The sequence below is a fragment of the Siphateles boraxobius genome, unplaced genomic scaffold, assembly GCF_051911475.1.
Source record: "Siphateles boraxobius isolate OS27281-9 unplaced genomic scaffold, OSU_SipBor_1 130, whole genome shotgun sequence".
In the NCBI taxonomy this organism is placed as follows: Eukaryota; Metazoa; Chordata; class Actinopteri; order Cypriniformes; family Leuciscidae; genus Siphateles; species Siphateles boraxobius.
This window is the reverse complement of record NW_027508734.1, coordinates 17,779,295-17,797,758: the sequence shown is the minus strand read 5'-3', so window position 1 is coordinate 17,797,758 and position 18,464 is coordinate 17,779,295. Positions and strand designations below refer to the sequence as shown.

At 35.7% G+C, this 18,464-nt stretch overlaps 3 protein-coding genes across 4 annotated transcripts; 1 reads left to right on the top strand and 2 right to left on the bottom strand.

The window, feature by feature from the left end:
* The first annotated feature begins 412 nt into the window (after positions 1-412).
* LOC143737198 (BPTF-associated chromatin complex component 1) lies at positions 413-3,958 on the top strand. The gene is made up of 5 exons (XM_077228269.1): positions 413-663; positions 883-977; positions 1,564-1,784; positions 1,925-2,029; positions 2,197-3,958. Exons 1-5 carry the CDS (start codon positions 643-645, stop codon positions 2,259-2,261), a joined length of 507 nt encoding a protein of 168 aa, XP_077084384.1. The 5' UTR covers positions 413-642; the 3' UTR covers positions 2,262-3,958.
* Positions 3,959-11,886: 7,928 nt separating this feature from the next.
* LOC143737213 (P2Y purinoceptor 3) lies at positions 11,887-13,278 on the bottom strand. The gene has a single exon (XM_077228306.1). It carries the CDS (start codon positions 13,265-13,267, stop codon positions 12,029-12,031), a length of 1,239 nt encoding a protein of 412 aa, XP_077084421.1. The 5' UTR covers positions 13,268-13,278; the 3' UTR covers positions 11,887-12,028.
* Positions 13,279-13,282: 4 nt separating this feature from the next.
* LOC143737217 (schwannomin-interacting protein 1) lies at positions 13,283-18,377 on the bottom strand. Of its 2 annotated transcripts, XR_013203640.1 has the most exons (8): positions 18,237-18,377; positions 16,878-17,092; positions 16,640-16,755; positions 16,472-16,559; positions 16,109-16,270; positions 15,324-15,441; positions 15,015-15,234; positions 13,283-13,394 (listed from the first exon to the last, which is right to left on the bottom strand). XR_013203640.1 is itself a non-coding variant. In XM_077228313.1 (7 exons), the coding sequence occupies exons 2-7, from the start codon at positions 17,079-17,081 to the stop codon at positions 15,134-15,136; spliced, it is 789 nt and encodes a 262-aa protein (XP_077084428.1). In that variant the 5' UTR covers positions 17,082-17,092; positions 18,237-18,377; the 3' UTR covers positions 14,663-15,133. The 2 variants fall into 2 exon arrangements, 1 of the variants encoding a protein (XP_077084428.1); XM_077228313.1 differs by lacking the exon at positions 13,283-13,394 and having other exon boundaries at positions 14,663-15,234.
* Positions 18,378-18,464: the final 87 nt, after the last annotated feature.

The window sequence follows — 18,464 nt, the reverse complement described above, 5'->3', positions numbered from 1 at the left end:
ATTGTGTATTTAACATATAACACACACATATATTAAAATATAGAGAGTATATTTTTAATTATGCAATTCCTGGACACATGTTCCATGTATTGTAGGCCTTTGTAGCACAACATACAAAATAATGAATTAGTTTTAAGCGTTGTCATCTCGGTGATCACAATGACGAACAAGATGTGTAAGGTAAAAAAGCAGCAACTGTTTCATCTGAGACAACAGCAACCGTATCACTTCTTCCATAATATGTTGACACCATTTTGGACAAATAAATATAAAAACTAGCTCTAGATTAGCTGTATGTATTAATTCAGAGCGAAATTAAACGGAAGAAAACAGTTAGAGAAATCGCGAACTAATTGCGCAGGTTGAACGCAGCTTTGAATGTCTTGAGTACCTTTCTGGTGTTGACCAATAAGAACCGAAGCCTGTAATTTAGACCAATAAGCACCATTGAATCACAGTGTCATCTTTATGGCGCACTTATGCTATCCGTTTAGTTAAAAATGCTTTTATTATTGTTTCATAATGTAAATAGTTGAAGAATAAGTATCATATAAGTTTATGCCGGTCATTGGTAACTTACCCAAGTTAGCTAGCTTTCTCCTAACATTTCTAAACCGCAGTCATCAGTTGTAAATCAAAACAATGACTTCAGCCTCTACCAAGGTAAATGGGTTTATACATATGGTAACTTACATAAAGAAAGATTAAACGTTTGTCTTGATAGTGTACGTCCATGCTAACTGCTTCGCCGTATTATTATTTTTTGTCTTGGTTTGTTATCGCTAGCATGCTAACTATCAACCATATGTCCGTTTCTGAACACATAACTTACACGCTTTCATAAACATTCGGTACAGTGTTATTTTTGCTTTGCATATTTAGGTTGGTGAGATATTTTCCGCAGCTGGAGCTGCTTTTACAAAACTAGGAGAGTTAACCATGCAGCTGCATCCAGTGGCCGATATTAGTCCAGCAGGGTGAGACACTAGTATTCACCATAAGGTCCTATATTATACACACAGTGCATTAGTCTTTTGGTATATTAACCTTTTTTACTTTGTGTAATGGATATGGCCCGTACATGGAAAAAAATGTACATCATTTTACATATCTTTTGGCTTGTTTTATTTTTGAATTTCCCAAGGATCCCTCAAAAGTTGACAACGCTCCTTATCTACTTTTTAATATTATGGGTTAGGGTTAGGACACGATAAAATTTTATGGACACGATAAAATATTGTTTTCCACGATATTATGGGCCTTGTAACTTCTATTGCCGTTTACTGAGAGAGCTAGGTGGATACACAGAGTCTGAAGTAGCTTGAACACTTATCCATACAAAAAAATATATATGTAAAGACACCCTACTCACAAATGAAGGTGAAATTTGCAGTTAACATTTTTCTTAAATCTAGAGGGATTGCTATTTTCTAGATTCCCCATTCATTGAGGAAATTCAATAAAAGCCAAATAACATTCTGAAAAAGTTTTAATGTTTTATATTTGTGTTTGTAGGCCATAAAAAGTTTGTCAGTAATTAATTAGACATTTTCTAAACATAAGGCCACAAGTGAAGACAACTGTCAAGAGGAAGATTTATGAAGATGGTGGAATTCCTTTATCCACCGATTCACCAAAGAAGAGTATGAAAAAGGTGCCCGTTTCTATGGCTCCCCCAGCCCCACCTAAAGTCATCGCTGTGCCAACATCTCAGGTTGTGGTGACTGCAGGTTTACAGCGCCCAACCACAGGTCCATCTAGCATTAAGTCATCAAAAACAGCAGGTGAGAATTCCTTATTGCACTCATTTGTGTTGCATTTCATTTTTACACTTGAAAAAAAAAATACTACTTTCATTTAAACTGATTTAAGCAATTTGAATATATTAAAATATAACAAATGCATTCATATTATTTCCCCTCAGATGTCACTCTGAGTGCACTGAATGACTCTGATGCCAACAGCGATCTCGTAGATATCGAGGGGTTGGTTGATAGTTCCACATCTAAAAAGCTAAATTTTGATCAAGGTAAGAGACCGTTTCTCAATATTTATTTCTCCAAATTTAGAATTTTCTCATGTATATATTTAAATTACTTATATTGTGCTATTCATGTTTTTCCACATTGCATGTTATTTCCTTTTTTCCTGGTTCTTAAGGTAAAAATAATATCTGTATTTATTTTTTCCCTGCAGATAGTCTAAATCTTGACTCCAGTCTCATCATAAATTCCAGTGACTTACCGTTGCTATCCCGTTGAAATCTTCTGCAACATACCATCAGAAAATTGAACTAATATTTTCACTTCAGTAAAGGAGCAAGAAACTTGCATTTTCTTAATCTGGTGAAAAGGTTTCTTTTTCCAGTATAAGACTCATAGTGAACTTGAGTTATTAGTGAAGGTAGGCATTTATCAGTGTAGAACAGTTTTGAAAGATGCTAACACATATTGCTTAATACATATTAATGTTCTTGGTCCAAAATGCCACATTTTAAAATAAGTTACTGATATAAAGGTATTATTGTGTATATTTTTTTAAATTCATTCCAAAAACAACATTATGACCAGTACTTTGTTTTGTGGGGAAAGTGTGGCCAAAAGGCTTGAAATGCATTGCTGGTACTCGAAGCTTTGTTTGGCAAAGCAAATTCATTTTTGTTCACTTTTATAAAATTCTAACCTATGGGTTTATTGATCTGAGCTAATTTTTGCATAATTGGGCTGTTACCGAATTAGTCATATAGTCTTAGCCCTACCAATGTTTCTACATTAAGAAAAGCCAAATCAGTGTTAAATCACTGATTGCATATTGAAAAGAGTATGTGTAAAATGCAGCACAGCAGATCTCCTCATAATTACACTTTCTGCCTATATCTTTGTTCCTCATTTGTCAGAAGTAACCTCAATTATTGTGGCCAAGTTAGACTGATGTTATTTTTAATTATGTTTTCTTGCAAGACTGAACAATGGCTTTCATTTGAATTATGAGATTGTCAAGGTAAAATACATACAATAATTCATTTCTGGACAGGCGGTTTCTATAATGCTCCAAATAACTGGAGAGTCGCTGAGTGTGTCTGTCTGACGGGAGCAGCACAAACCATACTGGCAACCCAGGGAGAGGGCAGCTGCCAATATTGATGTGCTGCTACTGTCAGGCACACTGAGGTATCAAGTGGTCCAAGGGAGGAAAGAGGACGAAAGGAACATACAAAATATATGCAGATTAATTCAACAGCGTTAATGGTTATACTATCATAGAAAAAAAAGCAATGCTGATCTCCTAAAATACAGCCTAGCAAATAAAGGATGTGAATTCAGTTTTTGAAGAATAATTCACTGAAGAGGCCACCTAAGCCACACCAGGTGATTCAGTCATGAATCATTTATTGTTTGGTAATTTGTTAAAAAAAAAATACATATATAAAATTTGAGTTGGAAAAAACCCCCCTGCTTTGTCACATTTTTATTCATAAATCTGAAAGACAGCTTTAACTTCAAACCTAATTGTAAATGCAATACAAACAATACATACAGCATATCACATTACTTATCAAAAAGCTTACCTTTGATGCATTTATTACACTCAGATTTATGATACAAGCAGAAGACTAGGTGTTTAATGCTGTCATGTTAATGGAGAAACTCCCAGGCTCCCAGTGACAGCACATCATCATTTGGAATTTGCCCTTAGAACTTACAAACCATGATGTGCTGCTACAGGGCACTCTGGGCTACATAAAAAGATGACGACAGACTTCAGTGGTCCTCACTAGAATAAGATTAGAGACAAAATTAATTGTTGGATTAAGTGTGACAGAAATGTCTTATGCATATTTAGCGCCATGACTAAGTTATTAAAAATGAATGACAGAGCAAAATTTGATGAGAAAGCAATGTGAACAAATTGCTTCTTTTGTTTCTAATTTTTTAAATAAAAGTTGTGTGACAGCAAAGAGTGACAGCATTACTGCAATTTCTCTGGCACAGACAATCAGGTGGAAGCTTGTTGTCATCCACATCTTTTTGATGGCAGTCTAATAATGCCCTTTGAGACTTAATAAGTGAGTTACTGTGAACACACTGTCCTAAAATGGATGTTGAGGATGAAGACAAAATGGAGGATAACAAAAGGGGGAGATGAGGAGAAAAAACTATTGCCTGTCAAAAAAGGTTTCATTACCATGGGAATAATTTACTTTGGGTGAAATGAAGCAAGCAAAAATTATAATTTAATATTAATATTTATTTTCTTTTAAAATAAATGCTTCTTCCAAATTCTTAGGCTTAATATTGTGAAACAAGATTAAGTATCACTCTAATAAATCAAAGTAAATCTAATAGCATTACACATACAGTAATTTAACATTTTATGTTTATGAATAATCCAATGAAGTAATTGTTGCCAAAAAAATTGTTAAATTAACTTAAAGGATTAAAAGAAAAATTTGTCCAAATGTAAAAATAAATAAGGACAGAAAAAAAGAATGCTTGTACACTCCACAAGAATCATTTTCAAAAAGAGACAAATACTTAGCAAAAAGAGGCAAGAATACATTAACAAAAAATTACAAAGAAATAATTAAAATTTTAAGGTTTTTAACTTTAAGGTCTGCAATATATTGAATAACACAGTAGAGTTTTAATTATGAAGAGATATGAGGCTAGAAAAAGGGAGGAACATCTGATTTTTTTAAAAAGTGTGATTTTGAGACTACCAGATTAGTTTTAAGACGAATTACTGTAGTATTATCTGTAAAAAGCCAGTGATGGTCAAAGCGATGAGGGTATATGACAGATCATTTGTTGCAGTGTATAAAAGGTAAATGGCAGAATGATCTTGGCCCATCACTACATTTCACTGTTTTTTATTATTATTATTATTATTTTTTGTTTTTATTTAGCTTGTTAATAAATTAACAAAAAATAGAGGAAAAGAAGCTCACACCTACAACACTGGACCAACATAAATGTAGCATCAATTAAGTGGGAAACCCACAATAATAATCATTGTTTTACTGAAAAACTCATTTTATTTATATTTTGCTCAAAACCAATGACTGAAAGAAGTTGAAAGGTCTAAAAAAAGTATTTGATATTTATAATCTCAACTGTTGTGGCAGAGAAAAAGAAACACAAAGTATTTTTGAAGGGCTTCATTTTTTTTCTTTTAAGTACACCACACCCTATGCTGTCTGATGAAGTTCTAATGTTAGCAGAAAATCAAGGCCTAAATACAAAATAATTAATTCCGACTATTGTAATATGCCAAAACATGATCTTTAATATTTGCTTAAAGATATTTGAGACTTCATCTTGAAGTCAGAGTTCACAAAAAAAGAACAAGTTTATCCATAGCAAAATGCAGGCTAAATTTGTGCTACACAAAAGCCAAACGTTCTTAAAAAACGTATATTTAATATTTTATGTTTAATACTTTTAGTTCAAATCAACCCTGACAAACGGTTACATCTCATAAAGGGCAGCCTATTTATGGTCCGAGTCAAATGATCACGTCAGCACAGTTGCAGAAGGCATTTGCTTCTGTCTACTTCTGCCCGTCGTTCATCGAGAGAGGGAGAGAAAGGGGGGTGGGGGGTGTTAGCAAAAGAGAGGGAGAGAGAGAAAATGAGAAAAGGATAGACAGCAATGGGTGGGAGAGGGAGACCTAAAAGAGAAGCTCACAATTACATAGACACATACACACCCTGGCCTAACTTTGCTCACCCATTCAAACCAGGGGCCGTTTTGGTTAAGCTTTGAAACGGACACAGGAAAGATTTCACTTACCCTCGATCCACGTTTTTCAGAATGTTAGGCAACAGGGGAGAGGAAAAGGTTCCTGGTATTCCCAAAGTAACCCGCCGGACTCCCCTCTTCCAGTGTAGTCTGTCTCCTGCACCTGGGTAGGGGGGGGGGGGGGGGAACAGTAATTCCCCAACTTAATTCAATGAAGTTGTTTTTGTATTCAAAAAAGCCAAGCAAAGTACTTGAAAAATACTTTTTTTTCATTCTTTCAGAAAACTCATTAAACTCACAAAGTAGTTCGCCCACTGCAAATATTTTAATTCTACGCAAATCTACAGCTAAATCTACAATTAAAACACTTTGGTTGCTTTCAAAAAAATTGTAGAAACATAATTGAAAAGGAAAACAAACCCACAAATGCACTTATCAATGGGAATCCCAAGTCTTAATTTCAGGTCAAAAATACACCCATTCGTCTGAGCTTGGGGCTCCCATTCCAGATTGGGGGGTGGGGTTCCAAGAGTCAAATAAGTGCCTAAACCTTTTGTCCACAGGCACCTATTTTCAGCCCTTAAACCCCTTTCTCTCCCTATTCACCTTCAGACCAGCAGTCCAGTGCAGTGTGCAGCCTCTGCTTAGCTGTAGCTAGTGAGGCTGCCTGAGGAACTTGGTAGGCATAAAAAGCAGGGGTTGTAGCCTTTTTCCCGGGGCATCAGTTTCTACAATTAAAATGAACATTTTCGGGGGACAGGAAAAATCTCCAAAAAAATCAGGGCATCGCCCAGGGCTCCCCTTAGAAGAGTGTGAAGTTTGAGGACAGTCGGCGCTACCGTTTCAGAGGAAAAAATTAATTTCTTGGGCTTAGTGTCTGGGGCGCGTCAGTGCTAGCAGCTCTCGCTTGCTTGATTTCTTGTAGGCTTGCCAAAGCATTCATACAGCCAACGGAGAGAAAGAGAGGGAGGAGGGGGGAACAAAAGAAGGAGAAGGCTCGGCTGCAAAGATGCACAGAAAGGGGGATATGAAACTAGGAAAAGTGTTATGTGTTTGTGGTGTTTTTTGCGTTACACTGCGGGAAAGCTTTCACCACAAACTCTTAACACAATCGACCGCACAGGGGGGTGTTTCAAGTCCAAACGCATTGTTCAAAAAGAAAAAACAACAACAAAATTATTTTATATTCTCGGCATTAGTTCATTATCCATTGAAAAAAACACCAAAAAAACAAACAAAGAAGGAACAGCAAAAACAGATGTCAAGAGTTTGGGGTGCTCAAACAAAGCAAAGTTATATTACTTTTATACTCTTAGTGCGACCGGATTTTAAGCAGGGTCTCTGTGGGTTTTCTGTTTAGTACAAGGCTAGCTACAAAGATTGGAGAATATGTTGATCTGGTTCTACAGATAGTTTTACTGAGTAGCACAACCATGGTCCAACAGTACACACAAACCACACACACACACACACACACACACACACACACACACACACACACACACACACACACACACACACACACACACACACACACACACACACAGACAGACAAGACAAAGGCCTCTGTGATTATTATAAAACATTTTTTTTAAATAAACGAATTAAAAGGGAAATCAATCTCCAGCCATACATTTTCAGATTAATATATTGTTATGGAAAGTTAAATAATATAATCTTATTTTTCATAAATTGTCTGAAAATCAGATTAGCTTCATAATTTACTAATAAAATCCAGCTAAAGCTAAATAACATTTTAATAAAATCACAGTTATTATAAAACTGAAACAGCACATTTATATTTTAACGTTGCTCTTGTGAATATAATTTTTGTCCCAAAAGTATACAGTCCCTTGTCTTTTACCTTTAAATCCAACAAGTACCATCTCGTACAATCAAAAAACAAAAGCACTAAGCTTCAGGAACCACACACCAAAACAGGAAGACTAAAAATACCCCAACTAAAAACATTAAAAAGGCAAGAACTAAAGTTTTTTTTTGTATGACATCTGCCAGTAAAGACTTGATTGAATTAAACAATAAGAATAAATTCATAGCAATTCACAATACTACAAAAACGTATTACAGCCTTGAAAATTAGAAATGTAGTATAAATAATGACAATACGTGGTTAATGCATGTTAAATTTTTTTTTTTTTACTGAAAAATTAAAAACTACCTTTTTCAAATCCAAACTACACATCCAATGCCCAGCCTCTCCCTTATATTACTTTCAGCAGATGTGTAGCAAAATCAAGAAATATTGTTAAATATGACATCCAGGAACAGGTGCAGAGCTTTCATGGCATACCCAAGACCAGACCTTCACTCTATGTCATTTATTCAAAAAAGCTCAGACAATGGCACACTGCATACTTTTAGATATTCTAAAATATTCAGTATGACAAGAACCACTGATCAAATCTTTTACAGCTATTTTTTTTTTTTTTTTATTGTTCTTGAAGAAAATCTTGTGAGCGCAGAAAAAAAGAAAAGGCAACAAGGAAACCACTGGAATTAATACATTAACTATAAAGCAAACCCCACGCCAAAACTAAGAAAAAGCAACGTGTACTTTTATCACAAGGTTGCAGGGTCATTGTAAAGACCACAACATTCCCTTTGACAATAACTTCAACACTTTATGACAACTTTTAAAACAGCACAGCAAAGTCACACATCATTCTATAATATTAGTCATACATCTGTAATTTTAATAGCAAATTAATTGGTCTGACACTGACTGTAATTGGACTTTTTTTAACAAAACAAAACATACTCTAGATACATATAAATAGTAAAGGACGACAATAGGTTGCTATATTACAATGTGAATATTAATTTGCCAGGCATACCTACGAGAAACGCTATAAAATGATCAGTTATTATTAAACGTAGTTAACGTTAACGTTACCTAAAGCGATGTAAGATGGGTGCATGTTTCAAAACTTCCAATTAGTCGAGTATCGAGAAAATTATATATATATATTTATATATACATATTGTTAGACAAGTAATCAATTGTTTTAAAACGTGCATACTTGGAAGCTTGAACTTTTGATTCATCGCCAAATAATTCTGCCGTGGTCTTGAATGTCACCTCAAAGCGCGTCTTCAACTAACATTACATTCGAAAAATTCGTCGTTATTTTTTTGGCCGCTTCCAGAGATCTACGTTTCGTCACGCTGTCACCTTAAGATGTCATTTGAATTTTGACGAACCAACGTTCTAATGTTCGAATCACAAAGACTGTTCGAAACAATTTCATTTAACTTAGCTGTCATTTTGATGTTAGACAATATGTTTTCATTCCTGTCTACACTGTTTCGATTAAATCGCTGTGAATGGATCGAATTAAAAGAGGGGAAAGTAGTGCTTGAAGCTTGGTTGTGGGTGAGGGGACAGATACAGAGGGGAGTGGTTCAGAGCATTAGACGCACCGAGAAATCATTGTCTTTAAAAGCTAACATATGCCAAAGACTAGAAGACCACTTTATTCGGTTTGCTTTATGGTGTTAATATAGTCAAACCATCGTTTAGGTTGTAGTAAGTTGTTTGGACGTTATCCCGCGGGTTCCAACACGTTTTGGAGGTAGTCTGTTTAATTATACTAAGAAATAATGTTTGTTTTTGGTTTTGTTCAACACAAAAGAAATAAGTGCCGAAACAGCTTACTCTAAACAACAAAAATAATGTTAACAACGTCTTTCTATAACGCATACGTCATTTTCTGAAAGTACTATTAGTTTGTAGCAACATGTTCGTTACTAATTTTTTTCAATAAGTTAATAATAAATGGTAAACGTGACCAATTTCACAAAGCTTGCAAAAAAATATGTCGCATACAAAAAAGTAATAATTACATAAACAAAAAAGTAATAATTACATACCTTTTATGAAAATCCTCTTCCAGTTTCCAATATTTGAAAAAGGTTGTTAACGTAATAAAAAGTCTTGAGAAGAAAAAAATATTATAATGAGGAATAATGTAGCTGTTAGAAGTGTTCCAGTCACTGATGCTCTGAAGTTTGAAAATGGCGCCAATGTTCCACTGCAGCAGCTCTACCACTGTGATGACACGGGACAGATAAAAAAATAAATATAAATTTTCCTCAGTGAAAAATATTTTTTTCCACAAACGGATCTGTTGCACTTTGGCTAAAATAAGCTATTCGAGTTATTTCTTGTTGAATTGTTTGCTTCTATAATTTTTAATTATTTTTTGATAATTTTTGATAACCGTCAGATCATGCCTTAGCCGCGGTGCAGGTCGGGAAGTGCCCTTGCTGGTTTTCTTTTAAATTTCCAAACTACAGTCCTGAATGGCCGCCATGTCGCCCCCTGTTGTATTATCTGTGTATTATTTTTTAGCTTGCACTCTTTGCTTGCACCCTACTGTCGACGTCAAAAGCTTTGTTTTTTTTCTGCGCTATGACTCCAACAATAAATAACTTTACAAAGTATTTACCTTTTTATAATTGTTATACCTGCTTGTATTTTTTATGTTTATATTTCTACCTCCCATGGCACCTGTTATTTATTCATTTATATTGTAGTTTTTCTCTCTTTCATTTATTTTATGTTTAATAATAATAATAATAATAATAATAAAATATAATAAAACTAAAAACACAAATGAAAAGACCAACTCCAGAGCTAACTGTTGAAGTTTTAATAAATTTGACAAACGTAGCAACTTTTCTCACAAGAGTAGCCTACACAGAACCTGATATAACAGGCCTAATGTCCAGGGCAGAGACAGAAACTTTTGGCAAAAATCCAACATAGCAGGGGCTACAAAATAAACACACATAAAAGAAAAAAAAATAATAATAATAAATAAATAAAAATATATATATATAAATATATATATATATGTGTGTGTGTGTGTGTGTGTGTGTGTGTGTGTGTGTGTTTGTGTGTGTTGATTTCTATTTCTTTATCTATGCCTAGTTATGAGTTTAGAATGCATTTGATTTGACATAGACATCAAGCTGTCTTTTATATGGTTAAAAACAAAATCTGATCCAGAGAGCACATATTGCTTGCAGCTTATTAAAAAAAATGTCACTGGTCCAGGGTGAGTCTCCTTGAAACATGTCTGCTCTTAATGCAATAATAAATATCTGAGAAATTAATTATGACTACATCAAAAATCACACAAAAAATCTCTTAAAACATCTCAACATACATGATCTGTGCATCAGGACTGACTGTATCAGGCTACAGTACATTATCTATACCGCAAAAACAAATTATAGTCTGTACTGAGATCTTCACAGAGGAACAGAAAGAGCTACATTTATTGCTACAATACTGACAAGATATTTAATCAATAACATGCATTCTTCCACTAATACCATATATAAATGTTTACATTTAGACAGGCTATCCTTTGGTTCAGAAAATCTTGCAACAGGACAGTTGATCATTAACCAATGTAATACCAAGCAGTAATAACAAGTCTCTGAGGCTGAGGTCTTCCGTGGATCATCTCCTTTTAACTTATTTTAGTAAGACGGAAGGACAAAGGGTAGTTTACCAGTTCCTAATACTAATGTACTTGTGTTCAGTGTACTTAGAAAGTACACAAAGCGAGGTGGTACAATACAACTGTATGAAAAAGGGAGTAGAGACACTTTTTGACCACTATGGCAAAACTGAAGGTCTGTTTAAATTAAGTAAATATAACTTGTGAACAAGATGCATAAACCGTCACCCTTAAGAAGTTTATTCTACAACAAATTAAGATTCAATACTCACAGAAGGACAAACTAATCTGGAACAATGCTTAATGGTGCATAGCATCTTTAAAAGAGCTCATAATTAAATTTTCATTTAAACAGGTTCAGAACATATTTATTAGAACAGTTTAATTATTCACAACAAGATATATTCTATCTTCTATTCTATCTATGACAGCACTAAACATAGTTCATGCACAAAATATGTCTAATCTGAGGTATGCCAAGAACTGCAAAAATAAGATAAACAACAAATGAGTGTATTATTCTATATATGCTTTTGCAATACAATAAATCATTAAACCTGATCAACTAAGCAACATTTCAATAACGAATTAACCCTCCAAACAATCAACAAGAAAAACAATCTGTTAGGGGTCTCGAAAAGACAAAACAACCACAAGATCCTCCACGTTTTATGTGAATACACAGGATTATACAAATACATTGAATATAACAAAACATTAAAGTTCATTTCAAATGAATCCCATTTGAAGGCAGTTCCATTAGGCTCACTTGTTGGTGTCCTGCACTGTTATTCCTTACGGTAGACCTCTGAATATTTTGTTTTCAGCAGTTGGCCCATTGTCCTTATGGTTCCGTGTCTCCTCAGCTTCATTCTCCTCTTCCTCTCCTTTTCCCAGCATTCTCAGGGGCCATAGCAAACCATGCTGGGCATGTTTAGGTTTTTGACAGCAGGGCCCATTTTTCTCTTTGGTAAGGAAATAAAGCAGTGCATTCAGCCAGGCGTTGAATGAGGCCAGAGGCCGAGTGATTTTATAACAGATGGAAACCATGCGCATGGTGTGACACGGCACCTTACTTGTCACTTTCAGAAGCAGGAAAATGGTGCGAGTGACATGGAAGGGAAAGAAGCAAAGGGCAAAGAGCAGAGTGATGGTAATTATGGTCTTGATGGACTTGCGACGCCTGTTCACGTAAGGCGAATGAGCCCCCAAGATGATTGACATGCCCTCTCCCCCTATCCCTGCGACGCTTTCACAGCCTGTCCCACTTCTGACTCTTTGAGGAGGTTGTTGAGAGTGTAGCGTCCGAAATATAGTCAACACCACACGTGAGTAGCACCAGGCAATGATGCTAAATGGAGCAAAAAAACCCAAGAAATGAAGCGTGACCCCATATGGGATGTAATCATGGAACTCTCTATCAATGGCATCATCCCAGCAATTATTGAACATCTCCTCCCTCGTGCCCTTTCCTTCACGTGGAAGATACTGCGTCTGTGCAAAACGAAAAATTGGGCATGTTAGTGCAAAAACAGCAATCCACACCAAAACGCAAGTCACCTTCACGGCTCGCTTGGTCTCCAAGGTGATGGTCTTCATAGGGTGACAGATGCCCAGGTAGCGGTGCACTGAGATACAAGTGAGAAAGAAGATGCTGCAGTAGAGGTTGAAGTAAAAGAGGAAGCGCACTAGGCGGCACATGAAGTCTCCAAACACCCAGTCGTCCCGCATGACGTAACTAGCCACCAGAAAGGGCAGGGATAAACCATACATGAAGTCTGTCGTGGCCAGGTTTACCATGTAAATCAGGGACGCATTCCAGCGTCTGGTACGTCGAAAGGAACGGTAGAGAACCACAAAGTTAAGAGTTATACTGAAGACAAAGGTAAAGGAGTAACAAATTGGCAGGAAGATGTACTTGTAGGACTCGTCAATATTGCAGGCGCCAGTAACTGAAGAATTAAGTAAGGAAGAAAGCTGGGCGTCTACACCCTTCTCTGTTTCAAACAAAACAGTAGGCACTCTTGTCGTCATTGTCGGCTAGTTCTTAGGGAGCGTCCTTGTTTCATCCTCCCATTCTTTGCTTCTGAGTCCACCTCTTTTCCAATAAGCACCTTTTTTGAATTTCCTGTGATCTCCTACTCCTTGTTTAGTTTAACATCTAAGAGAGATACATTGCTGTTAGAATACACAAAATATAACCAACTGTCAAAACCTTTGCAGATGTCATCCCACAAAAGCCTCCCACTTGCTCTTTCTAGCCCTCCCCACATCCCCCTTACTCTTTCACAACCCCTGGTACTGTTTGCACATAGGTATATATGCTGCTGATTCAGGCCCTTTTCACTTCATTAACCCATCAAACAGTAACCACACTTCCCCTCTATGTCCTATTCTCTATCTTACCCGCCCCTCAGCCTGTCCCTCACATCAGGACTCTCTACCCCATTCCTTTTAGCATTTGTCAAACTACGCCTAGACTCCCTATGGATCCATTTGCACATTAAACAACTTTGGGATGCTATGTCATGGCTATCCCTACCTCCTGGTAAAGTTTGCACACAGCTGACTGAGCCCACGGTGAATTGCTTATTGCCTACCACTTCTCAGACATATAAGACACTATGTCAATAAATGAGTGAGTACCTGAAGGTCACTAAATGACATTAAGGTAGTCTTCTTTGGCTGAATAAATAACAAGGTCCTTACTTGGGAAATAACACAACATCATAAACAGAGCAAACAACCCTAATTATAAATCACATTACCAACATATTGCAAGAGGTCCCTGCCTGAATTTATTTAATGGCAAAAAACAAGAAGTAAAAAAAGTAAAAAGACAAGAAATATATATATACATATATATATATATATATATATACATATATATATATATATATATATATATATATATATTGTAAAACCATTGACATGACATGCAAGGACAACAACAAAACACCGGACAACAACCAAAACATCTGGTTATGAGGTGAAAATGTTCACTTACCTATTAAACAGAGTAATAAAGTCCTTTTTTTAGAAAAAAGAAAGAATCTTAGTATGAATAAAACATGAGGAGTACCTCTATTCTAACACTGAAAACAGTTAACAGCTAATTTGACTATCAAGCTAAATACAGAAGCGCAAATTCAAAGAAGATTTGTTTGCATAAATGGCTCCGTCTAGTCAATACACCCTTGAATCTTTGCCTTTAACATCAGTTTCTCTGACAGTTTCTTCTCACTATTTTTACCATTCTCTCAATCCAACCCTCCTTGGTCATCTCTTGCTCCATGATCTGTCCCTCCCTCTTTCTTTTTTCCTCTTTTAGTGCTGAGCTGGCCTTTTGACAATAAAAAATCTGGCTAGGCAAAATACACACACACAACGAGAGCAGAAGAGCAATGATGTAACAAAACAATACACATATTCAATCTTAATGAAATCCCTTTTATTTCACAAAATAATATTTAAGAATTTCACAAACAGTGACAACAACAATCCAGTTATGAGTTGCTTGGCAATGTATGTACACACACATACTTTGTGGCATTTAATGAGCCATATCCTAACATGTGAGGCTTGGGATAATTGGCTTTGCCACTAAACAAATTAAAGTAATATTGAGCAAAGGAGCATAGCATGGCATTTAGTGCCTTTTGTTGAAAATGTTGCTTTATCTGTTTGACCTATCAATTTTAAGAATGTAAACTGCCGTTTTAAATTCTCATTGGTGCCTTAAAAGTGTCATAAAAAAGCTGAAATGAAAAACTATAAAAACCTTAAAAGTCTTTTGCAGTGATGATGGAGTGCTGTAGCTTTTTCACAGTAAAGTCATTAGGTCAGGCAGCTCTTGTAAACGAATGTCCGGTTATTTTGTTCCATTTTGTTGATTGTGCATCAGAGTGATGTCATATCTTGTACCTCCAGCAGCATGGCGTCCTGCTCTGTTCTCAGCTGGTCCCTTGTGAGAAGTCGACCCACCAGGTCTGAACTGAGGTCTACACACACACAGACACACACTTACTCATTTATTCACATCCGACGATTATTTCATCACTGTTACATAATAGTAAATGCATCGGTTTACCATGAATGTCTTTGCTTAGTGAGGTCCTCAATGCTTTCAACTCCTTCAAGCTGAAATTCTTCAAGTCATTTCGCTCATAGTGCTTCCTTTCTCTGACAGCCTCACTGGGAGGTATAGTCTGGGATGGGGGTCAGTGGAGTGCAATTATGCACAATTGTGCATATCTTCACTACCATTCAAAAGTTTGGGGTCGGTATGATTTTTAAAAGGTTTTTGAAAGAAGACTGTTATGCTCACCGAAGCTGTATTTAGCCAATACAGTAAAAACAGCAATATTGTCACATATCATTTCAATTTAAAATAACTGTTTTCTATTTTCAGCATCATTACTCCAGTCTTCAGTGTAACATGATCCTTCAGAAATCATTATAATATGCTGAATTGGTGCTCAAGAAGCGTTTATCATCATCATCAATGTTGAAAACAGTTGTGAACTTGTGCAGCATAATATTTTTGTGGAAACTGTGATACAGTTTTTAGGATTCTTTGATGAATAGAAAATTCAAAACAACAACATTTATTTGAAATATAATTTTTCTGTAACAATGTAAAAGTCTTGACTGTAACTTTTGTTCAATTGAATGCATCCATGCTGAATATTAATTTCTTTAAAAATGATCTTACTGACCCCAAACTTTTAAATACTGGTGTACAGAACATTCCATTTATACATTACAAATACAAAATACTACATAACTATTTTGATAAATGTGCTTTCTCAATTCAAATGCATAAAATGAAATGCAAAACATACACAAGACCATGAATATGTGATCTGCTCTAACCTGTTTTTGCTCCAGTCTCAATTTGTGTCTAAGTACACTCAGTGCAGCTCTGACATCATTCTTAAACCCTCTTGATTTGGTTTTCTTAGTCGATGCAGAGCTTGAACCACACTCCTTCTCTAACCTCTGAATGCTGCCACTCTTACTGGACTGTTTTGCCAACTGAAAAGGTAACAAAGAGCAATTGTTTTTCTCGTCATAAAACAGACATGAACAAAATTGTACAGTATGTCTCTATCTCTATCCCTATCCTTCTGAGCACTACACCCACTGAAGTTGTTCACACTGTCCACATTATGTTGCTACCCACACCCAGCAACAGTGGAAAAACATGCAGTGTGGCAAACTGGCAATTTATTTCACCTCTTTCTTTGCCTCTATTTCCTCTTCTTCCTCCTCACTTTCACTGTTATTGATGAAGCAGAGCTGTAGATTCATCTGGCTCTGGAGCCTAGAATAATAAAGCATAGTTTCTAAAGATTTCATTCAAATTCAGAAGTAGTTGAGAGAGATTCATTAAATCTTGGTGACCTTGATGTCAGAGAAGTCAGACGACTGTTGCAATCATCCTCTGTGTCCTCATAGGATTCTCTAAGACTGCTCAGCCCTCTGATTTCTGTCCAGTCTACCGTCAGCTTGTCCAAGTCCTGTAGAAAAACATTTTAGTATCAATTCATAGTAGCTGTTACTGTGGATAAGTAGACAAGGAGTATTTTTTTTCCATCTTTTACAATTTAATGCAGATGAATATCTTTACTTTCATTCAGACCTTTTCCCTCTGTCTCTGCTCTTCTTGTTGCTTCTCAAGTTCAGCAATACGAAGGCTCAGATCCTCCCAGTGCATGATGGGTAAGCCCAGGTCATCATCAGGGTATCCCTTTTGCCATAATAAGGCTGCCCCCTCTGCATCCTCTGTCTCATCACTCTCTTTTTCATTTCCTCTCTCCCGCTCTTTTTCTTTTTCTCCATCCATTCCCAAGACCCCTAAGAGAATAAAAGGGTCACAAGGCCTCTGAAGATTAAGAAGTCAATATATTTTAGGTTTAAAAATGTTGTTATTTCTATCATTCTCAAAATAGCAGCAAGGCATACACACACCTTTTGACGAGCAAGTTGAAGGGGAAAATTTAATGCAAAGAAAATATAACTACACATTCTCTTAAGCACATTTTATTATTACCAACATTTCAGCAAAACAAGTAGCCTTTGTCAAGGTAAGGTACATACCATGACAAAGGCTACTTGTTTTGCTGAAACATTGGTAATACCACATGTTTATGGTGGTACTATGAAAGAAGCTGCCTCTCATAGTTCCGTAAGAGAAACTGCATCATCAGATAAACCATTTATTTAACATTTAACATGTATTCATTAAAGCTAAGTAATTCGTTTATGTTCACAGTACCTTTTTAATTACTGGAATATAATGCAAAAGCGGCCATCTTTTTGAAAAATATTTATTCAATGAGACGCTAGTACTTAGTACAGGATAGCATTTATTCATTTGCATCCAGTCCCAATAGTCACAAGAAATTATTTAACTGTTAATTACTAATAGGGTTCTGTGGTTCATACATCACTCCAGACTAGTATGTATTCAGACTATTTCTGGTACCTATTTTTTTTATTTTTCTTATTTGTTTAGTATTTATTAAGTAATTGTAGGCTATTTATTCTAGTAACTTAACTATTCAAATAGTTATATACACAGTTTGTCTTGTTTTAATTAAACAGATACTAGTGTGTATTTCAGTTGTAACTAGTATCATTTTACTTGCTAAAACGGCTTACATTTGTGCATTTCTAGCAACATTTGTGTTTTGTTTGTCTTTCACAAAACATTATGGGCGGAACATAAAAAAAAGAATTCCTTGAAACATTACAACACCCAGAACATGCATAAGGAGCCATCTAACGTATTTCCTCTGAAACTCTCAAAACATTACTCTGAAACTGACTAGGTTGGAAATTGGGTCATACACAAGAAAATATTTCCATATTAAATAATACATTCCAATTATTTAAAGTCTTGTAATCCTGGTGCTAACACTTTGGCCACGTATTGAACTGACACGATGTATCCTAAAACGTTTGTATTGCTTAGTTTTAGAGGTAACGTTATACTTACTTTTTTGTTAGAATGTGTTTGCAAATTCTGTCCGACAAGTCAAACCTCATACAAATTCCATCGTTTTCTTGGGCTTTATAACTTGTTTTCCTCCGAGCTGTCCCGTTACGAGCCCTCCTTGTCTTCGTTTATCCTTCACTCCTTTTCATTCATGAAGATTTAATTTTCTTTTCCTTCGTAAACTTCGATATTTAGAGGGTTATATTATCTAGAGTTAACGTTTTAAAT